Source organism: Fundulus heteroclitus, chromosome 19 (assembly GCF_011125445.2).
Source record: "Fundulus heteroclitus isolate FHET01 chromosome 19, MU-UCD_Fhet_4.1, whole genome shotgun sequence".
Taxonomy (NCBI): domain Eukaryota; kingdom Metazoa; phylum Chordata; class Actinopteri; order Cyprinodontiformes; family Fundulidae; genus Fundulus; species Fundulus heteroclitus.
The window spans coordinates 19160250-19186212 of NC_046379.1; the positions used below are offsets into that span (position 1 = coordinate 19160250).

At 40.2% G+C, this 25963-nt stretch overlaps 1 protein-coding gene across 2 annotated transcripts; it reads left to right on the forward strand.

Moving 5' to 3' along the window:
- The first annotated feature begins 377 nt into the window (after nt 1-377).
- LOC118567070 (4-galactosyl-N-acetylglucosaminide 3-alpha-L-fucosyltransferase 9-like) lies at nt 378-23436 on the forward strand. Of its 2 annotated transcripts, XM_036151141.1 has the most exons (4): nt 378-797; nt 19529-19700; nt 19912-20628; nt 20713-23436. In XM_036151141.1, the coding sequence occupies exons 2-4, from the start codon at nt 19688-19690 to the stop codon at nt 20994-20996; spliced, it is 1014 nt and encodes a 337-aa protein (XP_036007034.1). In that variant the 5' UTR covers nt 378-797; nt 19529-19687; the 3' UTR covers nt 20997-23436. The 2 variants fall into 2 exon arrangements, with proteins under 2 accessions (XP_036007034.1, XP_036007033.1); XM_036151140.1 differs by having other exon boundaries at nt 19912-23436.
- Nucleotides 23437-25963: the final 2527 nt, after the last annotated feature.

Below are 25963 nucleotides of genomic sequence, written 5' to 3' on the forward strand. Positions count from 1 at the left end.
AACGAGTACTGTGTTGTATTTCACCTTCATAGCTGATGAAGCTCACAGCAGCGCATATCTTTCTTTATCTACATGTCTCACTGAGAATTTGCAATGGAAATTTACATAGCCTCAGGTAACCGTCGGAAAAATAATATTATATAATATAATATATAACAATAAACTGAATAGTATTAGGTTTGCACAATCAAACATGTTTGCATCCTAAAAGTAAAAGAAAAAAATGTGATGAGTGATTAGTTGTCTCGAAAACTGTAAACAGGTGACTTGTTACATCATGCATCAGAGGCAAGTTGAATTTTATTTCAGGTCAGATGGGGCAGGGAAATTCCATCTCTTTCACTATAGACAGTGTGTTGAAAAAAAAAAAGATTTCAGTTGTGAATGAACGTATAGCTTCTATGATAACTCACCACTATATTGCCATTGTAAAGTGTATGATAGCAAATGTCTCTGTGGAGATTATTCTGTTTTGTTTATGCAGGATCAAGACAGTAGATGAACAAAGTAAACAAATGATCTGCTGTATAGAAAAAAAAACACAGGACTTTACATGTGGCATTATTTAATTATGTATTCTCTGTTTTAAGGTGTTGGAAAAATAATACTCACTCAAGGAAGCTTTACCAACAGGTAGCTCCACCCCTCTAATCGTTTAATGTTGGGTGTAGACAGTGATGTGGATGTTCCTGTCTTCCGCCTTCCAAAAGACAAACCTTTCCAACGGCTGGAAAATTATTATGAATTCAGACGGCCCTCTTATACGCTATCTTCCTCTTCCTGATCTGCCATTGAAGGTAAGACAATTTTTTTTTACACAATCCATCTATGCAGACCTGCACATCTTCACTATATATATATATATATATATATATATATATATATATATATATATATACTTCAGGGACGTTAGTATTTTGGTGTAAACTGCCTTATGTGTGTTCATCAGTATTGGATACAATGGATAGAAATACATTTTCCTGTAAGTTACTTAAAAAGACATCTTGCTGAATAGATAGTTCACACTTTTATTGTTGCAACACTAACAATTAACTGGGTTTGCTTTCTTTTGGGGGGAAAAGAACTTTGGTTTTGGTGTTTAAATCAGAAGTGATTAAATTACAAAATTTATTTTTACCAAGTCCCTAAAAACTTGAAGGACACAGTTACTTGGAAATTTAGATCTAACGTCAAATAATTTCAGTTAAACCAGTTGGACTGTAAATATGGGTCCCATATAATTTTTACTCAAGATCATGTTTTGCATAAGTGCCAGAATGGAACAGCATGTACAGAACAGAATACAATATTTAATAAAGCCCTTTCAATTTGCGAGAAATGATCACTAATTATTGGAAAAAACACAAGTACACAAATTTTGAATCTTTAGGTTTTATGTGTCTGGACATAAAGATTTATGTAGTCTGCACCACATGTAAAAATTGCTTTAATATTAACACAGACAAATGACATTTTACACTGTGTTGACAATTTATATGTGAGGCTGGATCAGTCATCCTTGCAAACCGTTCAAAACACTGCGGCTAGTTTTTTTTTTTTACCTGGTACAAAGAAGGAGGAACATATCAATCCAACTTCAAAGGTTCTTCTTTAGCTTTCTGTCCATCATCGCGTTGATCTTAAAATTCTGTTGCACACTTTTAAAGTTTTAACTGGTCATGTCCCTTCGTCGCTACATGATCTGGGCAAGCAGCCACTTCCTTCTTGATGTTCCAAGATCAGAGATGAATAACCCGAAGTTGCTGTAGCTGCTCTAACCCTACACGTCAGCACTGTGTAGAACAAAGAATCATTTAAAAGTCTTTTAAAAACTCATATTTTTTCCTGTTCTTTGTGTGATATATATTATAAGACACTAAAATTGTTTTTAGAAAATCTAAATTCTCTGTGTTTCATTAATCCTTATTACAACTCCTGTTTTTTGTTTGATTTTTACAAGCAAAAAACAAAAAAAAAAAAAAGTTAAGCCAAAATAAAAAAAGGATTTGGTCAAATACAATGACATTCCATAATTCCAATCAAAGCAAGTGAATCATCTTCTATATCACCTTTCATTTTTAGTGTAGTAAGGTCTGGTAGGGTTGATTTATCCACTGCTCTTTCTAGCGAGGGTGAAACTTAATCTTCACAAAATCTGGCCTCTGGATTGTACTCATTCTGTTTTGTTGCTATTCGGGGATACTTCAGATCTTCTGGTCCACATTAAGAGAGTGAAGGTTAATTATCACGCATTCTAGCACTTAAGAGTTCACTGACAGTTTTGGGGATGCACAAAACCTTGACAATCTCATTGTTTATTATCTTGAATGAGGCATTAACAGATGTGGTGTGTGGCAGCAGAGATAGTGGATCTAAGCATAAGGCTATCAAAGAGCTATATAAAATATTTTGACACAGGCAAATGGCAATCTGAAAGTGCAACATCGTCCCATGCACAGGTCTGGCAGAGCTCTCAGTAAATCATTGTTTACATGATAACAACTTTTGGCAGATCAGTTACAAAGTACATCTTGTTTGGTCACCTACCTAGCTTAAAAAAATAATAAAGCCACTGTGGAGAACAACCTACATGGTTCAAACCAATAAATACAGCACAAATACAACACACAAGCCCGTACTGGGCGAAGCTCACACACCTTGAAATTGTGCCTAGACTCAGCTATGCTGCTTGCTGGGAGGGAAGCTGTTAGTTTTCCAGGTTTAAAAGACAAAAGATTGCCATACAGTATTTTATGAGAATTTATAAGGGGGAAGGAGGAAAAGCAGAGGAAAAGCATTGTTTTTTTGGTACATTTACATACATACATACACACACACATATATATATATATATATATATATATATATATATATATATATATATATATATATTACACCATCACATATATAGTATATATATATATATATATTATATATAGATATATATATATACACACACCAATATATATATATATATATATATATATATATATATATATATATATATATATATATATATACACACACATATATATATATATATATATATATATATATATATATATATATATACACACACACACACACACACATATATATATATATATATATATATATATATATATATTGTCAGGGTTCTCTGTGTTGGCTGCTCTAATTCTACTCCTCAGGTGTGTCTAGTTGGCTGAGGAGGCGTGGTCCACACCTGCAGCTCGTTGCAGGCGGCTTCCTCTGGCTTCTTAAGCAGAGCACTGGCAGATGGAAGACGCCGGAGCCTTAACCAGTCGTGGTACGACGTGGCCTCTGTCCCAACTCTCGGAAACCAGCTTGTGAGTTTTTTTTGTTACTCTTCTTTTTGAGTAATTTTTTGTACCTCTCTGTTGCTCCAGATTTTGGTGCTTGGATGCACTCACCTGTCTTGACGTCCCGTCCGAAGAAACAGACCAGCAGACCTGTCTGCTCAGATTTTGCTCTGGCGCTCCCCTCATACTTCCTGGAAGTTACCCAGCGAGGCCTGAGGTCCCCTTTCCCAGGTTCTGTTGGTTCTGTGCTCACTCTGGTCAATCCATCTGTCAACCGCTGCCGATGAGGTCGCCTCGGATTCCTCGCCAGCTACATCTGCCGCCCTCAGCCACTAGCCACCTATCTCCATCTGAGTAGTCACATAGAGTTCTCCTGACGCTACTTCTTCCCGGTTAGGTCCGCCCAGCCTAATGGTAAGCAGCGCAACTCCTAGCAAGTTTCCTGGCTCTTATTTCAGAAGAACTCACTTGCTCTTTCTTACAGACTCTCCAGCCGAGACGTTCTGACCCAGCCGAGTCACCTGTAGTTCCGTCCATAGACCTGCCTGTTTTCCTTTAATAAAAATCTTAAAACTGTGCATTGCCTCCCGTTCGTATCTGCATGTGGGCTCGTCATCTGAAAACCATGACAGAAGAAGGCTCCGGCCACCAGAGTCCAGCGGATACGTTCGGGCGGCAGATAGCCGCACAGCAGGAACAAATGCAGTCGCTAGGTTTTGCTGTCAATTCTACTCAGGAACAGCTTCAGAGATTAGCCGCTCAGGTTAGCCTACTTGTGGACACAGTCACTTCCGCGAAGACGTCACCTGTCACTCAGGATCACGTTACCCCGCCTTTCGACGCTCCGAGCATGGAGAATCAGGTTTGGACTCCACCACTTGAGGGCGCGTCACCTTGTCCGGAGAAATTCTCCGGTGACGGTGGAAGTTGCGGTGGTTTTCTTTTCCAGTGCAAACTGGTGTTTAACCGTTCTCCCCAGACTTTCGCCTCTGATGAGGTAAGGATATCTTATGTCTTACGTCTACTAACGGGTAGGGCTCTTAGGTGGGCCGAGGCTCGATTCCCTGATTGTCAGTCGTTTGGGATTACTTTTCAGGACTTCATTGCTGAATTTAAGACAATTTTTTCACCTGAGTTGGATTCGGCACAACAGTCTCGTCATCTCCTCACTTTGAAACAGCGCGGTCGACGCGTATCTGATTTTTCCGTGGAGTTTCGTACGTTTGCTGCTGCTGCGGGTTGGCAGCCGAGACCGTTAAAGGCAGCTTTCTTTCAGGCTCTAGACGAGTCGTTAAAGGATGAGTTAGCTCGGGTTGAGGAACCTGAGGATTTTGAGGAGTTTGTAGCACTTGCTATCCGTTTGGATTCCCGATTACGCAGCCGAACCCGTTTTAGATCCAACCTTGCCTTGCAATCATCCACCTCCGCCTCTTCTACATTTACCAAGAAGGAACCCCGTTCTTTTACACCTCCTCCTGAACCCATGCAGTTGGGGCAGGTTGGTCTTTCCAATAAGGAACGTCAGCAGCGTGTCTCGGGGAACTTATGTCTTTATTGTGGAGGTGAGGGTCATTACCTCAGAGATTGTCCGTGTTCGGCCAAAAGACCGAGTCCGCCGCTCTTAACGGGGGGATCGGTGGACAGGTTGGGATCTATTCCCCGGGAGGCTGTTAAGGCGTCATTTGGTTCTCGTTGTTGTTTACCAGTTACTTTAATATTCGACCAGGAAAGTTTTGATGTTTCAGCTCTAGTAGATTCAGGCTCTGATTTTAATCTCATAGATCAGGCGGTTGTGGACCAGCTTCGAGTACCTGTCGATCTTTTACCCGAGCCACTCCAGGTCTCGTCATTAGATGGGCAGAGATTGACTCTTATTACCCATCGCACCCGACCATTGGTAGTGATAGTTTCCGGTAACCATCGGGAACAGCTTTCCTTCTTTGTCTTCCCGGTAAAGCGTTCACCTGTGGTTTTTGGAATAGCCTGGTTAAGGGTCCACAATCCGCAGTTTAATTGGGCTGAGTCCCGACTGGAGTCATGGTCACCTACTTGTCATTCCCGCTGCTTGCAGTCCGCTCGGCCCGTAGCCGTCTCCTCTACTTCCTTGACAGATTCCGGAGACATGATTGACCTCTCTCGCGTTCCAGAGGATTACCACGACTTACGGCAGGTATTTAGTAAAACTCAGGCTTGTTCTTTGCCCCCACATCGCCCATACGACTGTGCGATTGACTTGTTACCTGGGGCCCCTCTACCGGTGAGTCGGCTCTATAACATCTCCAGGTCAGAACGTCAATCGCTTGAGAAATACATCAGTGAGTCTTTGGCTACGGGGTTAATTCGTCCTTCTTCCTCCCCATTAGGGGCTGGTTTCTTTTTTGTGGGCAAGAAGGACGGGACCCTTCGACCCTGTATAGATTATCGAGGGCTTAACCAGATAACCGTCAAGAATAAGTACCCGCTTCCTCTATTATCATCAGCCCTCGAGCCAGTCCAGAATGCCAAGATTTTTACTAAGCTTGATCTGCGCAACGCTTATCATTTGGTTCGGGTGAGACAGGGGGATGAGTGGAAGACGGCTTTTAAGACTCCGTTAGGTCACTTTGAGTACCTAGTCATGCCCTTCGGCTTGTGTAATGCCCCGGCAGTTTTTCAGGCATTGGTTAACGACGTCCTGCGGGATTTTTTGAATGTTTTTGTTTTTGTCTATTTAGATGACATCCTGATTTACTCTCGTGACCTAGAACAACACAAGCAACATGTGCGACTTGTTCTCCAGCGATTACTAGAAAATCGCCTGTTTGTAAAAGCCGAGAAGTGTGAGTTCCACCAGACTTCAGTTTCGTTCCTCGGTCTTGTTTTGGAAGGCGGTCAAGTGAGGTCAGACCCAGAAAAAATAAAAGCAGTAACGGAGTGGCCAGTTCCTGAGTCACGTAAACAGCTTCAACGTTTCCTTGGGTTCGCTAATTTCTATAGGCGTTTTATCAGGAACTACAGCCAGATAGCTTCCCCGTTACATGCTCTTACCTCCACCAAGGTCCCTTTTAGCTGGAGTCCTGAAGCCGATGAGGCATTTAATCGACTTAAGTCCCGTTTTTCCCAGGCTCCCATACTCGTTCACCCTGATCCTGCGAAACAATTCACCCTTGAAATAGACGCTTCAAACACAGGTGTGGGAGCGGTCCTATCCCAACAGTCTGAGATAGATAAAAAGTTACACCCTTGTGCATTCTTCTCCCGTCGCTTGTCCCCTGCCGAGCAGAACTATGATGTAGGCGATCGTGAACTGTTAGCCATTAAGTTAGCCTTGGAGGAGTGGCGGCACTGGCTAGAGGGATCCGAGCAGCCCATCATAATATGGACAGATCACAAGAACCTCTCCTATCTGCAGACAGCCCGTAGACTCAACTCAAGGCAAGCCCGTTGGTCATTATTTTTTTCTCGTTTCAACCTCACCATAACCTACAGACCAGGCTCCAGAAACATTAAACCAGATGCTCTGTCTCGTCAATTTGCCCCATTTGAACAAGAGAAGGAGCCGGAACTTATTCTTCCCCCCACATGCACTGTTGGAGGTCTGCATTGGGATCTGGAGGACAGGATTAACCAGGCCCAACTATTAGATCCGGATCCTGGTACGGGTCCACCGGGACTAAAGTATGTTCCCCAATCTGTTCGTCCGGAGGTTTTACGCTGGTGTCACGATGCTAAGTTTTCCGCCCATCCGGGCATTTATAGAACCCAGTCTCAGGTGTCCCGGCGATTCTGGTGGCCATCGTGGACCAAGGACGTCAGAGACTATGTTTTAGCTTGTCCTGTCTGCGCCCAGAATAAGTCTTCTAACCAGCCACCTTCTGGGTTGTTGAATCCTCTTCCTATCCCCAAACGTCCATGGTCCCACATTGCCATTGATTTCGTTACTGGACTCCCTGTTTCCCAAGGCATGTCAACGATTTTGACTGTTGTTGACCGTTTTTCGAAGTCTTGTCATCTCATTCCCATCCGTAAGCTACCTAACGCCCTCCAGACTGCCCAACTCCTCATTAAACATGTTTTCAAGCTCCATGGTATCCCTGTTGACATTCTCTCTGACCGGGGTCCCCAGTTTATTTCTCAGGTCTGGCGGCACTTTTGCTCCGCTCTGGGTGCCCGTTACACGCTCACCTCCGGATACCATCCTCAAACCAACGGCCAAACAGAACGAATGAATCAACAATTAGAGACCACTCTCCGTTGCCTCACGTCATCTTCACCTACCGACTGGAACAAGTTTTTGCCTTGGGTAGAGTATGCCCTGAACTCTCACATCACCTCAGCCACGGGACGTTCACCTTTTGAAGTTGCCTTAGGATATCAACCTCCACTCCTACCCACAGACGAACTCAGGATTCCCTTCACCTCCGTCAACGACTATATTGCTCGCTGCCAGAAGATATGGAAAGAGACGGTTACAGCACTCACTCGCACCGCAGAGCGGAGTAAGAGGTTTGCTGACCAGCACCGCAGACCAGCTCCCCATTATCGCCCCGGTCAGAGGGTTTGGTTATCATCCAGAGATGTATTGACTAACCCATCCGCCAAGAAGCTTGCTCCCCGGTTTACTGGTCCCTATGAAATAGAGACAGTTATCAACCCGACCACCGTCCGCTTACGTCTTCCCCCTCACTCTCGTGTTCATCCCACTTTTCATGTATCCCAGATTAAGCCCGTTTTGGACAATGATTCATACCCTCCTTCCGGACCCCCTCCACCCTCCCAGGACAGTCAGAATCCTCGCGTCATCAGGGTTGTGGATGCCCGTCGACGAGGTAGGGGTCACCAATACCTCGTCGATTGGGAGGTTCACAGCTCTGGGGATCGCTCATGGGTGTCTGCAGCTACCATCGCCAATCAGGATTTGATTCGGGATTTCTGGTCTACTCAGCCCAGCACTTCTTCGTCTGGGCCGCCAGGAGGCGGCCGTTGAGGGGGGGGTAGTGTCAGGGTTCTCTGTGTTGGCTGCTCTAACTCTACTCCTCAGGTGTGTCTAGTTGGCTGAGGAGGCGTGGTCCACACCTGCAGCTCGTTGCAGGCGGCTTCCTCTGGCTTCTTAAGCAGAGCACTGGCAGATGGAAGACGCCGGAGCCTTAACCAGTCGTGGTACGACGTGGCCTCTGTCCCAACTCTCGGAAACCAGCTTGTGAGTTTTTTTGTACTCTTCTTTTTTGAGTAATTTTTTGTACCTCTCTGTTGCTCCAGATTTTGGTGCTTGGATGCACTCACCTGTCTTGACGTCCCGTCCGAAGAAACAGACCAGCAGACCTGTCTGCTCAGATTTTGCTCTGGCGCTCCCCTCATACTTCCTGGAAGTTACCCAGCGAGGCCTGAGATCCCCTTTCCCGGGTTCTGTTGGTTCTGTGCTCACTCTGGTCAATCCATCTGTCAACCGCTGCCGATGAGGTCGCCTCGGATTCCTCGCCAGCTACATCTGCCGCCCTCAGCCACTAGCCACCTATCTCCATCTGAGTAGTCACATAGAGTTCTCCTGACGCTACTTCTTCCCGGTTAGGTCCGCCCAGCCTAATGGTAAGCAGCGCAACTCCTAGCAAGTTTCCTGGCTCTTATTTCAGAAGAACTCACTTGCTCTTTCTTACAGACTCTCCAGCCGAGACGTTCTGACCCAGCCGAGTCACCTGTAGTTCCGTCCATAGACCTGCCTGTTTTCCTTTAATAAAAATCTTAAAACTGTGCATTGCCTCCCGTTCGTATCTGCATGTGGGCTCGTCATCTGAAAACCATGACATATATATATATATATATATATATATATATATATATATATATATATATATATATATATATATATATATATATATATATATATATATATATATATATATATATATATATATATATATATATATATGGATGGGCTGGGCAACGATTAAAATATTTAATCGCATTGTATTTACAAACTCCAAGAATGAATTCAAAAGTAGTGTAAAGAGCACTTTTATTTTAATGTTCTGCTGCCATATGAACAAAAGTGTTGTAACATTTGTAGCACTTATTTTATACTGGATATTTTCAACCCATCTATTGAATTTAGTGCACTAGTTGATCTTTTCTTCATAAGAGAACAGCAAGCACTGCAGCCAAAATATGGCCTTTTTTGACCTGCTGTATATTAGCCAGTCCCTAAGCTTGATGTATCATGAAACTGTTGACCTTTTGGGTTTTGTGGTTTTTATTTTATTATTACAATTAAATAATAATAATAATTAATAATAATGTTATGTTCAGTGTTTTTTCGCTAATCCACCTCTTATATATTTCAATCCTTATCTAAATTTGTCTGTGTTGTGTCCACCTGCCTGTTGCTTTAATCCTATAAATTTCCCCGTCGTGGGATAAAAAAAGGATTAGCTAATGTTATCTTATCTTAAATAACACTTTTTAATATATGTACTGGGTTCTTTCAAGGTCTTAATTACATGTTATGTGTGGGCTCCAGTAACATCCATCCATCCATCCATCCACTGATCTACCTGGATGTTCCCTGGAGGACTCAAACGCCTCAGTCAGAGACGTCTGTGGGTCTGTCGGGGCAGTGAGAGAAGTTTCGTCTCCTCTCTCCGTTTCTGGGGCTCGACGTTTTCATGTTTTTTCACGTGCTTAGATAAATTTGTTGTGTCTCCACTGAAATGAACCGGCTTTTTACAAAACATACAGCTTGATTTCATTTACGGTATTAAAATAAAGCCGAACGGTGCTACTTCCCCTGTTCATGTTTTTTCGCTCCTGCGGTCTCTCTCAGCTGTTTGTGTATTAAGTTTGTGTGAGAGCTGAGTGGGCGGGCCAGGCTGAGCCTGCGTGCTGATTGGCTGACGCCGCTGAGCCATGTACGAGAGGGGAGGGGGAGCGGGAGAGTGCTTCCGTGACAGCGCGCTGCAGTCAGCGCGCCTGCTGACTGACACTGACTGAAAGCATGTGAGCAACATGCGTTAATGCGCGATAAAATAAATTTCGCCGTTAATAGTCTAATGAATTAACGCGAAATTAACGCGTTAACTTGCCCAGCCCTAATATATATATATATACACACACACATATATATATACATGTATTGCTGGCGGGGGGGGGGGATTTACCCCCCTCTGTTTGTGACGTCCCCCCCCCCCCCTCTGGTCATTAGTGTTTTATCCCTGGAGGGGATACATTCCACCACCACCCCCCGGTCTGAAGAAGTTATATTATGGATTTTTAAAAATGTATATAAATTAGGGCTGTCAGTTTTTACGCGTCATTAACGCATTAATTTTATTAGACCACAACGCCGACATTTGTTTTTGTCGCCGTTAGTGCGCGTCAAAACACACACACACCGTTCCCTAATGTTTTTCCCCGCCGTGCTCTCCGGACTGTGTTTCTATCCTCGGCGCTTTGCGTAGTTTCAGGAGCACTAGAGACTGTAGCAAAACAGACCCGCGCTCACTGTTGCCAAAGACTGTTTATTTCATGCGATTTTGGGCTTGTTTCTTTCTAAAGGCGCTTGTAAATTTCACGAGTGACGGGTTGCGGTTTTTTGGGCACGTTTCTGAAAGTGTAATTGCTTATTTGGGCTATAAAATAAGTAACGAAACAGCGGTTATTAAGAGACCTGCCTGCACTAGACACTGAGTGTATCCAGCTGAAATATCCCTCCGCCATAGGAGCCGACGGTAGTAAAGGCAGACAGAGCAACTCTGCTCTTATTTTCTGCAGTTTACGGTGCAATAACCGGTGATAACTGCTGAAAGTAGATTACTTGGTGCAGATCACCATTTTGAGCAGACATTGGTTCTGAAGATGAGCTTTTAACATGCTGATAACATTGTAGAAACCCAACCCATATACCATACTTTAATGCTTATTAATTTGTTTTCTCTGTATTTGATCAACTAAGGCTGAATTACGTTGCCAAACGAAGGACCTGGAGTTACTAAACAGTTGCTAAACAGTCTCTTTCAGGGTACTAAGCTCCTGCAGTTGCAAGCAAAGTGTAAGACTGGAATGACCTGGAAATTTAAAACCTTTTTCCAGGCTTAAACTCTATGAATATGGATATAAACAGCAAGCAAAAATATTGTTGTTGGTGTGAAAGCTCAGAGAGAGTGAAAAAACGAACAATAAAACTTTAAGACTTTATTGAAATGTAATTTTTTTATTCATTTATATGTATATGCCTAATACCATGTCTATCTTTGTTTAAGAGCCAAAACATTATATCGGCATGAAAATAGGTATTTATTTACAAATTTAATTACACATTGTGTAAACATCAGGGCGTCATGATTAGTCATTTAGCCATTATACTCCAGAGTTTAACATTTGGCACTAGGATGTTTGCATTCTAATTCTCACATTTTTTTACAAGCATGTATTTTATTAGTGTCATTTATTGCAAAATTGCATTTTAAAATGCCCAAACAGGCTATTACACTTTCAGAATTAAAAGGATAAAACGTGCACTTAATTTGCAGTTAATCTCGAGTTAACTATTGACATTATGTGATTAATCGTTTCAAATTAAAATTTTTAATCGTTTGATAGCCCTACTATAAATACATGTCTTGTGTCCTTCACATTTGTTAACTAAATTTTTGTTGTCTGTTTTTAAAGAGTATTAATACGTTTTCTGCTCGAAAAGATGAAGGTAAACTAATACCCACTCCCAAGTCCAGACAGTACATGGCACAAGTTTAAAAACAATAGTCTAACTTACTGCATCTAGCTATTTACCTGAAAGAGCAGCTGCTAGCTAACAAAGTAATGAATGAGAACGTGTGGCAGCATGAACGTCAACAAAGTATTTTGTCAAATTTCGGCCCGAAAAATTAACAGAAAAGGTCAAGAGTAGATGACGGGACGAACAGCCATTGTAATGTTACAGGACGAACTTTGGTGGATGATGAAGATTTGCAGGCAGCGTCACAAGACAAGAAGCAGCAGCAGCCGATTTCTCCACCCTCCCACCCAGGACAGGTTGCATGCTGTCTCGAGCAAAATCCATTTTATGGGCATGATTCCCTTCAGACGCTTCAAAGATAGAAGTGTCCATCATGTGTGTAAAATGAGAGACTGCCTCAGTAAATCTACATATCTGGTACAGCATGTATGCACATAGAAAGCTGATTGTATCCTTTTTGTTTTCGTATTTTCCCTTGAGGGGTCGTAAATAGTAAAATTATCTTCCTCGGAGAAAACCTTCTCTTTCTCATCACCCCTTGGCCAATCACTGAAAAGCAATGTGTCAAAACTCCTTTTGAGTCAGCTCAGTTTGACCCTGCTTCCTGTAGGCCAGGAAGAACCCAGGCTGCCGCTGAAAAAAAAAAAAACTGCTCCTGAACCACTTGTAACCAGGCGGAGAAGTGCGGTGCGCGGCCAAACCAAGCCGGTGGAACTGCACCTTATGTGCTTCAAAAGAGCAGCACTCCAGCTTCAGGTTGCAGAACTGACAAAGACTCCTGGATAGGTGTCGAAACATTTTCAGAAAAGCTGAGCGAAAGTCCAATCGCCTAAGATTTAAGCCTGTTTGCTGTTGCTATGTCCTGGATAACTGAGAATCTGCACAGGCATAATTATTAGTGATTAATCCCCAGATCACCATGAGCTCATTGTCTTTGGCTAACTGTTTATAATTGTTTAGTTTCACATCTCTGTCTGCTCATTATTTATCAATTGATCAATTTTGACCTTAATTCTGTTATTATTTAACTCTTTCAGCAGTTTAGTGAGTAGGTGGAATTTGTAAGGTGATTACTGTCTAAAGGCTCATGCTTTTATCATCCCTTTTTGGCTAACTGTCTGATAATACAGTTTCAAGATATTTTTTTAGTTATTCATTATTTATGAATAATAATAATTTTGTTTTACTCTTCCTTGTCTCTCTTGTTTTTTGTACAAGATGCAGACACATGATACATTTAGGCCCTTATATGTGTTCATGCTGCGTATGTGTTCATGCTGTGAGGATGTGACAGAATTGGCGAGCAAATCTATATTTACTGTATCTGGTTGCATTTTAACCAGGTTCTGACCCGGCTGGTTCTTATAACTCTATTACATTGAACGGGATTACATCTAGAGTTGCTTCTTCAGAAAATACAAACATTCTACTTATTTATTGAGAAATTAATTTAGTCAGCACAAGTTTTTGTAAAATCATTATATTGGGCCAAATGTGTTATAACTGTGGATGTCTAATAGTATATTAGACAAAATAAATTTATTGTTAAATGAATGTGTGAGGCTTGTTTTATTTTTCAGATCAAAGATATGTTTCAGAATGTACACCTGGTGACTTGAAGTTCATTAACCCAAGACCGAAACCAGATATAATATTACACTGTATAATAAACTATATGACTTATTTTCCCACTGCTCAACAATTAATCATTATAAACCTTTCCTGTTGTAGGTCAGTTAGGATAGCCAGAATATTAATGTTTGCGTAATACACTTTTGCTCAGGGACTCAGAGTGAAGGACTGAGTTTGAGTCTTTGTGCGGTCTAACACCAAGAGCTGCTTCATTACAGCATAAAGAAAGATTTCCAACTCCACACAAAAAATCCAGGAACTTGAAAGCTTGTTTGGTGTGGTAGGTAAATAATTTGTCCATCAAATCCAGCTACAGCATGCTCCTAGTTACAGCCATTGTCTTAAAACAAGGTAGTGTAAATAATGAGTACAGTTCTCTTCTAGAATCTAGTCTCTAGAATCCATAATGAGCATAAATGCAGCAAACCCAGGCTGTCACCCAAGAGAATCAGTGCCATGACGAGCCACCTTCTCTGATTAAGGAAAGACATTGTGTGGGGTGTATATATTTTTATAGTTCAAATTATTTTGTAACGCCACTGTGGAGGCAAATAAACTTCTACTGTATATCTGTGGCTGATGTTTTGAGAAATTGAATTAAAATAAAACATTTGAAATAAAAATAGATCAGTTACAATGCTTGTAGTGCTGGAGAATATTTGTGGTAAAACATGTGGTATTTTCACATTCAAAGTTTTTGTATTAGGTGGTATTCTTGTTGGCATGGTCTAACTGACAAAATGTGTACATAAATGTGGTACAGATCTATAACATTTTTTTTTAAGTTTCGTGACTGTTTGCTTTTGGTTTGTTTTAAATGGACACAAAAAGTATTTTTTTTTTTTTTACTATTTGTAAACAATGTTTGCACATTTCTAAACACTTCAAGGTCACCATCAACTGCCCAAGAGGTAGAGTAACTCACAGCCATTCTTACCACAAAGCCCATTCAGATTCATTCAACCTCTTACTTCCCTTTTCTGGCAGGAAGTTGAAAAAAAAAAAACACTGAAGCAAAAATAAAGACCAAAATCTTTTCTTCAAGCCATATACTTTTAATTGAAGGAACTCTGTACCACTGCTTTGCTACTGTCATTGCGCTGCTTCGTTGTCAATGATTACTTATGGGGTTATAATTTAACATTTTGGTGCCTTTCAACGTTCAACTTTCAGTTTTTTTGCCACATTGCAAAAATAAATTTTTATGTATTTTTTATTTTTTTTTTTCAGTAGTAACAGTGTAGCAACATAGCAACACAGTGTAGTGCAAAACTGTGAACTGAAGGGACAGGTATATTTCAAACATTCATCAAACATAACAAAAAGAAGATTTAAAACAAAAGATCTGAAAAATGTGTCATGAATTTGTATTTTTAAATCCTTTGGTTAAATATTCTGTAGAGCCATCTTTTGCTGTCATTACAGCCAAAAGCTCAGACAGACTTGATAGAATTGCAGTTCCATCAAACCCTTTTTCTTTCCACATGGTGGATTAAACAGTGCCTTATGCGTAATTAATAATTTGGTTTTTACAGAACAGCTGGGATTTTACCAAGACATGCACCAGATTTTATTTAAAGGGTTTGTTTTCAAGTGCACACCTTTCAGATTTTACTTTATAAAAATGTTATCTATTAATTATCTGGCTTAAGCTTGATTATTGTTTCCTTGTTATATCATAAAAATCCAAATAATATACAGTGAACCTTTTGTTGTATATTAACAGAAAATGAAAAAAGGAGGCCACATTCTTTCTTAGGGACTGTTTTTTTCATTCATCACCTATTACACTAAGCATTGAAGGCTCTTTTAGTCTTGTGTCACATCTGAAATCAGGTCACTATCTCACACAGGAACAATCTATGAGATTAAAATTGTAACAATTCAACAGATTAATTTTACAGATTATGTACCTGAAACAAATGGGCTGTTTTAATTCAGTGCATAATTGCTTTTGTCAAATGACACAGTTGTATTCTTTATTAGTCATGGCAATATAATCCCAGGTATTATTAAACTGATACTTTTTGGATTTCTAGTGGTCAAATCCACTACCTGGTGCCAGTAGGCAGTATTAACACATAGAATAGAAAGTGTCTCCAGCTTTTTGCAATTTCTTTTAAGGACGATAAAAATTTTAAATCCCACAAGTCAGTTTTTTGGATCTCCTAAAGTTTAGGACCTAAACTATTTGCAATTTATAACTGTTAGGCACAATAATGTTCAAGTTTATAAGACCCGAGTGTAACGATTGAGTCTGGGGACCCGATATTCAAGCTGGCACACAGTGTTACGTCTTTAAAAGTTTATTGTGAAGGATAGAGATGACAGATTAAAACATGGCTGTAACAGACTGACCAGGCCATGAAGGCTGCAGCAGACAGTGACAGGACATGGTGGTGAGTAGTGTTTTGGTGACAGGTAGAGAAACTATACAGAAAATAAATAAATAAATAAATAAATAAATAAACAGTCCAAAAGGCTAGGTAGGAATCATAACCAGAAAGCAGTCCAAGTCTTGAACAGAGTTAGTAGGCTGATGGCTCACCAGAGCGGGTAAAGTGAGCAGCAGAATCACACAGAGGAAAAAATGATGAGCTCACAGTCATTGGAACAACCATCAGTAAGGACAGGTCACGCAGAAGAACACAAGGTCTGACAGGCTAAGCCCAAGTGCACTGGGAGCACCATACAGGCACCGCAAACGGGACAATCTGGGGGAGAAAGACCGTGGAAGGCAGGATTAAATAGCTGCAGTGCCAGGTGAAATGACGTGGGCCTAATTAGCAGAAACAGGTGTGACTAATTAGGGAGAATGAGCGATGGCAGAGAAGGGTGTAGTGGAGCAGAAAAGTTTTTTCACACACACACACACACACACACACACATCTATATATATATATATATATATATATATATATATATATATATATATATATATATATATATATATATATATATATGTGTGTGTGTGACATGAGGTAGGGTTCATAGCTGGTGAGGCACTGACGTCATCAGAGTCAGATTTACAAATAAATACACTCTACAGAGTAGACTCATTGCTGAGGGAGACGGATTGAGCCAAATCAAATCACCAAGAGACATGGAAAAAATATTGATTCTTTGTTAAAAAAAAAACTAAATTATTTGTCATTTGATTGGTAACAGTTTTTGAGTTATGATGGATCTCAGCATTTGTAACACATTTAAAAACTCTAACCCACATTACGCACATTTTATTACACACTGCAAAAAGGAACTAAAAATAAGTAAAAAGTTTCTTAAAATTAGTGCATCTGTCCTTGATTTGAGCAGGTAAATAAGATGATCTGCCAATAGAATAAGATTTGTGCACCTAAAATAGGAACAATTCATCTCCATCATCTTATTTCAAGTGCAGGATATCTAACTATCTTAATTTAGGGGTCAAAATACTCATTCCATTGGCAAATGATCATATTTACCTGCTCAGATCAAGGACAAAAACACTATGCTTAAGAACAATTTGCTTATTTTTAGATCCGTTTTTGCAGTGCAAAAACAAAACATGAATAATTATCGCTGTCTTACCTCTACTTATAAATGAAGTCCATGCAGCGCTCTTTCTGAACAAAAATATCGGTCACTTACAAGTAAAAGTTCTCTTTATCTTCTTCAGTTTTAAAATTCTCTCAGTCTCAATGGAGATCACTGCCAGGGAGGAAAGCCTTCCTTGATCAGTCCTGTTTTGGCTGTATGTTTTGAGTCTATTTAGTGGCCTCACCTACAACCAGTTCTTTGCCTTTTATGATTGCGCCCAGCAGCATGAAAACATGTTACTTGCACACAGTTTGATGACCAAAACACAATTCGTAATCCACATATATGTGGATTACGAATTACGATTTTCCACAATTTTATGTATACATAAAATTGTGGAAAATCAATTCATAACTGTTTGAACAATTGAATTTATGATCTAGAGAAAGGAGGATGCACCACAGAATGGGAGCCAGCGCAGTTAACATGGGATTGCGCAATCGCAGGGGAGGCCAAGCTCGCTGCTTCGCTATCAAGCGCCGCCAAGGATTTACATGAAAAATAGCAAAAAGTCTGCGATTTTAAAGCTAATCTGATCAAAAATGAGGAAATCCTATTGACTTCATCAGGGCGTGATCTACAGCTCTCACTGGAGCAGTTCGCAGCCGAGTGCAAAGCGGCCGGGATGAGAATCAGTGCCTCCAAATCGGAGACCATGGTCTTGAGCCAGAAAAGGGTAGAGTGCCTTCTCCGGGTTGGGGAGGATGTGCTACCACTTGTGGAGGAGTTCAAGTATCTTGGGGTTTTGTTCACGAATGAGGGGAAGATGGAGCAGGAGATCGACAGGCGGATTGGTGTGAAGCTGGCGCTGTACCGATCCGTTGTGGTGAAGACAGAGCTGAGCCAAAAGGCGAAGCTCTCGATTTACCGGTCGATCTACGTTCCTACCCTCATCTATGGTCACGAGCTTTGGGTCGTGACCGAAAGAATGAGATCCCGGATATAAGCGGCCGAAATGTGTTTTCTCTGTAGTGTGTCTGGGCTCTCCCTTAGAGATAGGGTGAGGAGCTCAGTCATCCGTGGAGGACTCAGAGTAGAGCCGCTGCTCCTCCACGTCAGAGGAGCCAGTTGAGGTGGCTCGGGCATCTGTTCAGGATGCCTCCTGGATGCCTCCCTGGTGAGGTGTTCCGGGCACGTCCCACCGGGAGGAGGCCCAGGGGAAGACCCAGGACACGCTGGAGGGACTATGTCTCTCGGCTGGCCTGGGAACGCCTTGGGATTCCCCCGGAGGAGCTGGCCCAAGTGGCTGGGGAGAGGGACGTCTGGGCCTCCCTACTGAAGCTGCTACCCCCCCCCCCCCCGACCCGACCCCAGATAAGCAGAAGACGATGTATGTATGTATGTATGTATGTATGTAGGTATATGTATATATATATTCACACATATTTCCATGCAGCACAGAATTGAGTCATCTTCTCTGATTGACGTTCACTACAAGAGAACATAACTTCTTTCTGCCACATACAATATGGCGGTGACGTTGAAGTACGTAGATGTCTACGTATATGACGTCTATGCCTGTAAGCCAGTGAGAGGGAAGAAACATAGATGGGATGTCTCCCTGCATGGAATTCAAATCTCTTTTGATTACTATTCAAGATCAAGTAAATATCTAGATGTTTTTTCTAAAAATGGCTTCTCACTCTATCTTAAGTTGATCTATCTAACGATGGTACTCCTGTCTAAATTTTTAACCACGAACCTCCCGATCTTCAACTTTCCTTAAGTCAACAAATGTTATGCCAAATGTTTTTATAAGAAATCTGTCAAGGCAACTTGCCAAGAACCCTCTAGATTGATAAGATGTACTAAATTAACACAAAAAGTCATCACGGCTGCCATCAGAAGGCTTGGTGACTAAAAGCCCTACATCTTAAATTGTGGGTTCCCTGATGCAGTGTCAGATCTATAGTTTAGTGCAGGTGTTATATTTCTGGCCACACCCCCCTGGGAGGAGACCCCAGGGAAGACCCAGATTTTGTTGGAGTTACTATCCCGTCTGGATCCCCCAGAGTGAGCTGGAGGATATTGCTGGGGAAAGGGATGTTAGAGTTTTTTCTGCTGGACTGGTTGCCCACCTGACCTGATTCTGCATGGATGAAAAATCATTCATCCCTAAAATAAGAATATTTCAACAGCATCACAAGAAGCTAAAAATCAATATTCATGGCTACGATAAGTGTATGTAATCCTCTAACCATAACTGCCTCTGCATGTTGATTATATACAATCTACTGACATGAGAGTTTTTTTCTCTCTAATTCTTAAACAGATAATTCTTCTTGTATTTTTCTATGCTCTCAACAAGGAGGACTCCTTAGGAAGCCATGCTGATTTAAGATCAGCCAACCCTCATTAAGCCATCAAGGACCTGTTCTCCTGAAGAGCAAAGAAGCGGCTCTCCCTACGGACCATATAATTAGTTAAAGGAGCATCGAATCATAAAGAGCTTTCAGTCTGGCTCAGCATGCTGCCAACAGGTTTGTAACTCAAAATGATGGTGGAAGTACCACTGTTTAGGGTTATTTCAAAGGATTTAATGGGATGAAGAAGGATGGCTCAAATGTGTACCCTGTGCACATTCGAGGCAGCTTTCTTCCGATATCGACAGTGAAAATTAATGATATTGTAGAAGAACCAGAGAAAATGAAAAAAGTAATGTGACTTTTCATGTTTCTGTGCCGTTCTCAGGAGAGAGCAAGCCATCTGGAACGTTTTACAAAATCCTTCGACCGCTCCTGTTCTGTGTTTTTATTTTTGGATGTTTCACGACTGCCTTTTTGATGTATTTTAAGACATCCACCAACTGGTTACATGCTCAGTTAGACTTGCCCGTTTCCACAACGCATATAAAGCACGTCGTCGCAAAGAGTGACAAAAACATGACCACTGTACTTGTCTGGCTGTTGCCCTTCGGAAAAACCTATGAAATGAACATCTGCAGTTCTACCTTTAACATCGAGGGCTGCTTCATCACAGCGGACAGAAACTTCTACAACAAATCAGACGGGGTTGTGATGCACCACAGAGACATTGCTCGGGACCTGTCCAACTTGCCGAAACTGCAGCGACCCCCATTCCAGAAATGGATCTGGATGAACTTTGAGTCACCATCAAATTCAGCCCAGCTGCCCGGGATTAATAACTTGTTCAATCTGACTCTCAATTATCGTCAGGATTCTGACATCCAAGTGCCTTCTGGGTCGATTGTACCAGCAGAGACTGTGGAGGACTTTGTACCACCAAGCAAAAACAAATTGGTCTGCTGGGTTGTCAGCAACTGGAATCCTGGGCATGTGCGGGTAAAATATTACAATGAATTAAAAAAACACATTAAGGTTGACATATATGGGCGCGCGTTTGGGAAATACATCTCTGACAAAGATTACATCCCCACTATGGAAAGCTGTAAGTTCTATTTGTCCTTTGAGAACTCAGTCCACAAGGACTACATCACTGAAAAATTCTTCAACCCCCTCTCTCTGAGTACAGTGCCAGTGGTTCTTGGCACAACCAGGCAAAACTATGAGAACATTCTTCAAGGAGACGGCTTCATCCACGTAGATGATTTCAACTCGCCCAAAGAGCTGGCTGACTACCTGCTTCTCCTGGACAAGAATGAAGACCTGTACCGAGGGTACTTTAAATGGAGACGCCACTTTAAAGTAACTAAAGTGCATGGCTGGGCAGAGCACACATGCAAGGCTTGTGATTATCTCAGAAGACACAAAGAATACAGGACATTTAATAACCTTAACAAGTGGTACTGGGGTTGATGGTGCTTAGATGGACTATACAACACTCATAACCTCTGAGTAATTTTTTGTAAGTTTACATTTGCATTGCAAATCTAAAAAGACGCTTCTCTTTACATTTTTAAAGAAATATTGATGATCGTTGTAATAAAGAGGCCAAATATAAGCTTGGCCTCTGGGGTTTAGTTGGCACCCTCAAAAAAGATGTGAGTTGAATTTTCAAAGTTCCTAGACAGTCTAAACAACTGGAATTAGATTCCAGTATCCAAATATTGATAGGTAAAAATTAAGAAAATAAGATTATTTGGAGTATCCTGTGTTTTAACTTTTAACCTTATTTAATTTAATCCTTTCTTCCTTGTAGTTCAAGCCTTGTCCTTCCTTCCTCCTGCTTTACTGTCTTCTGTAATTTTTCTGTTGTGCCCTTCCTCCTTTGACTGTATTCTTCCTTTCATTGATTTCTTGTGGTCTCTCCTATTCTTTTGTCTCCCACCTTTTCCTTCCTTCTTTTCTTCTTTTCCTTTCTTCCTTCCTTCCTTCCTTTGAACATTAATCAAACCACTGCACTCAGGAAAATATAAACAAACAAACAAACATGAAAAAACAACTCCCCAGAAAACCCACAAACTAATTTTAACAAAAATATTACCTATCAATTCATCATGAACTCGGTAATGTATGAGCACATGAGCATATTTTCTGAAACAAATGTGACATAAACTACGAGACAGCTGTGCAGAGGTCAGCATACAATGCACACAATTGGCCATGTTAATCACAAAAATGATGATGTCATCACATCATGAAAGCAGCTGTTCGCTTCTATGTCGGATGTCTTCAACTCCTTGAGGTCCAGCGTCCTGCGACTTTTATGTGTTACCTAGCAACAGAGCCGGATGCATTCAAACAAACCTGGACATTTTAACACTCACCTACAAGTTATTTCAGTTGCTGTGTCTTTTGAAAAAAACTGAAACTACAAATATAGCACAGATGTGAATGCAGTTTTATTTCTGATTATCAGGTCCATTAAAATTGTACGTATTTATTAATTTATTTTTACTTTTATGTTAGAGGCTCAGGCTCATTAGGCTTTGAGAGAGATCCTGCCTCTTGTAATGAGATGCACTGAAGATTATGATGTACTCACTCTTAACTAATGCCAGGTGCAATTTGTAGTTCACAAACCACTTAAAATGGAAAAGGTGAAAGAGGATAAAATAAAGTCATAACTGAGTAATTATATAATTATGTATCTGTGCTATGGGTTCTCAAAATATTACCTCAAATTTGTATTCAGAGATAAAGGTAAATACCAACTTTTGAGCAAAAACAAAGATGCATGCAATTTATTTCCAATTATATATCTTTTTTTGGATTAAAAAGTAATTCTATGATTATCCATCTTACCTTTTGTAATTCAGCAGTCAGCGGTTAGAAGCAGACGCTTTGGATTTTTTTTCTTTTCTCTGTTGTTTGCAGCAGTATAAAACAATCTAGATCACACTATCACGGTATGAAAATTGCATTACTTTTAGATCTCCTGAGAGAAGTTGGAAATTGGATGTAATCACCACTTATCATTCTCATATGAACATTGTGTTTTTCAATGAAGTAATTTTTTGTATTAAACAAATAGAACAAAACCATGTAAACATTTGATGCAAGATCAACTGCATCTTTCTATGGGGTAAATGCCAAAAGATAGATTTTTGTCTAAACTGATACTTTGCTGTCCGGTCTGGTCACAATAATGCATGTGGAAGCAGGTGCATAAATGTAATAAATTGAGGCTTCAACTTAATACAATCAGGCTGTCAATAAGATTATTAATCTTATGAAGCTTCAACTGCATTAATGAAATAAATGCATAGTTTTGTATATATGTTTATGTTCTTAAAATTAAAATGTTGGCGTAAAGGTGAAAGAAATTCTACTGTAACTTTGTGGGTGATATTTTGAAGACCTAAGAGACTTTATAATTGATATAATTAATGAGAAAAACCTGGAAGAGGAATAAAATGATCAGAGACATCGCTTGTGGTGCCAGGGGATGAGGGAATGTGATATTTTTACATTCAAATGTTTTGTATGAAATCGTAATCCTGCTAGCATTGCCTTACTGATAAAGGACTTAGCACTTTTATTTATGTGAAGTTCTATAAACCACAGTAGTTATGGGTCGTCTTGAATGGAGCTTTCAGTTTGGAAACAAGACCTGTCCTACAGAAACTTTTGTTTACAGTTTCATATTGTGTAGTTATCCAATGTGGTCAATCATTGTGAAGAAAATAGGTTTCTATTGTGAATGTTGTCTGTCCCATTCTTTCTCTCTTCCTATCAGACATGCTCCAGGTTATCTGTTCAAGATTTAACGGATAAATTTGCAGGTGCAGAGTTAGTGTGTTGTTAATGTTATGGGAGTTCTGCTCTGTTTCTCAATAAAAGTGCTGGAACTATATCACCCCACCGTCTCCTTCTTCAGTAACTCAGGGAAGTCAGTTATCAGCTCAGAACTCCCATAACATTTGGCGTAAACGAACAAGATCTCCAACCGACGAGCGAGGGAGTCCGAGGACAGGAGCTGCTTTGGCCGGCCCGGAGAGATTATCCGGCCTCTGGTACCCCGAATGGATTTTCAAGGGATGTGGAGGAGCTCCTGGTCTCGGAGCGTCTCTGGGGCGTCTGCGCGAAGATCCGAACCTTTCTTTCATGAGACGGTAAGGGGATTATTTTTCAGCTCTTTTAAAAACAAACGCAATTGCTCAAAAATGCTTGCAAGCTTTTAAAATTTTAAACCCCATTTAAAGAACACCTCAAGAAATTTTAAAATTTAAAACTGTAAACCTAAAACGTAGTAAAAGTAAAAGCCGGTAGAAATAATTAATTATATTTATATAAAACAGCATTTGCAATTAAAATACGTTTTCAGCTGAAATACGGACTCTCATGCTGGGAGGAGGAGGGGCAGATTGATTTTCACCTGGAGAACGGGTGACCGGGCTGAGCAGTTTGCAGCTGGTCAATTAAAGTCCTCTTGTCTTGGTTTTGCACAAGAGGCTGTCCACTTCTGTTGTGGATGAAAGCGGCAGGGATGCTTAAGTCCTTGACTGTTGCGAAGACGTTTGCAGCTTTGATAAGTGGGAACCCCGACCATTATACCAAAATTTTAGTTGGTCGATCGTGCTAAGGACAAGTAGATAATAATAATAAAAACACAAAAAAAAGAATAAAATAAAATAAAATAAAAAAAGTCTGGAAGCAGAAGAGTCTGTGTAATGGGTCAAAGGCAGAGTTCTCAGGGTCAAGCCTTGCCAGAAGCATGACATGCATAAATGATTTGAAATGATTTGATTAAACATGCAGATTTCTCACATAGGGATTATTATTTTTTTTATTTTTTTTATTGCAGTACTGCTACTATATAATAAAAATAAAATCAAGAGAAAAAAAGAAAAGTGAAACTTTAATAAAAATGAATAAAAACAGAAAACGGAAACGGAACTAAAAGGACGTTGCACCGGGGAAGCGTTTACAGGGGGACTGACAAGAGACACTTCCGTTATGGGTAAAAGTGTTCTGAACTGCTAATAACGACGTATAACTTTCAAAAATGGGTAAGCGTCCAGGTTTCTGCGAGACAAAGAGTTGTGTCCTTGCAGGACTGAAGCGTAAAACCGCGTGTGGACGAAACATTCGGGGGTTGTAGCCAGCGCAAGCTCTCCCCTTTTTAAACTAAGCGGGAACTTAACACGTTGAAAACATCTTTCGGTGTTGTCATAGACGTTTAAAAATTATGAAAAACATAGCACTATTTAAGATAGTGGAAAAAAACAGGCCTGCATGTGTTTGTCTGTCTGAATGTCATTGTTTGTTTGTAACTGTACCTATGTATGTATCGTATGTAACTAAACGTTCATCTGTGTGAATTAATTCGGTTAAAATTAATGTTCATGGTTTCAAAATGTTCATTTGTTTTGGGAGAACTGCAGCTCCATAATTCAAATGACATTTTAAGCATGGACTATGTTAACAAAAAGGGAAAAGAAAAGAGAGACTTCAATAACAAAGTTTTTTTTTTTCACATTAAATATCCGGACCAAATTAAATTGATACACGGTGAGATTAACATGGCATGAACAAAAATATTTCAGCTTTGTTAGAAAATTGGAACTGGTAATAAGCTTTACATAAAGCTTGTTGAGTAAACTGTTTTACAAATTTAGGCAGAGATCCTATCACTTGTTTTTTTTAGCCCTAAAGTAATTTAAAATTACTGAGATCTCATTGCTTGTAATAATAATGATTCATCACAAACCAGTCCAGTTGAAAGAAGTTTAGATATACATGATTTTTGATTGAAATAGATGAGAAAAACTGTGCTTTGAACAGACTGTATGGAACTAAATATGAATTGCTTTTCTAAGGGTTCTCCATTTATTTAATTTATTTTTTACTTAGAATTTGAATGCAACTTATGAGAAATTTTGAAAAGTGTCAAAATATCAGAAGTTCACATTAAAACGCGTCATCAGTTACAAAATCATCTGATGTTATCCAGACATGCTGAACTGAGGCGAACCTCAGAGGTACAGTTTAACCTGAAACAGGACAATATGATAAACAAATCTGACCATGATGTAAACATCTGAATGTTATAGCAAGGCTGGGGCACGAAAAGTATGTCAGAGGGGAAAAATAAAATAAAGCCAGCTTCTGAAGGGTTAAATTCTAATTCTACTCTTGAGTTGTTTTGGGCAGTCTTCTCAATGTGAATTACGGGGAAAACTCTTATCATTTACAGAAAAACACTAGAAGCTCCAAAACCTAAAAGAGAAAATCATTGCTTTAAAGTTTCACCCTTGACCAATTTAGATTGAAAAGTTATATATGAATAAAGTATTACTACAGTAAATACACATGGTCAAAGGACCAGAAGGATATATAAAAAAAGTTTGTAATAAGTCAAAAACCTATGTCATATTGGA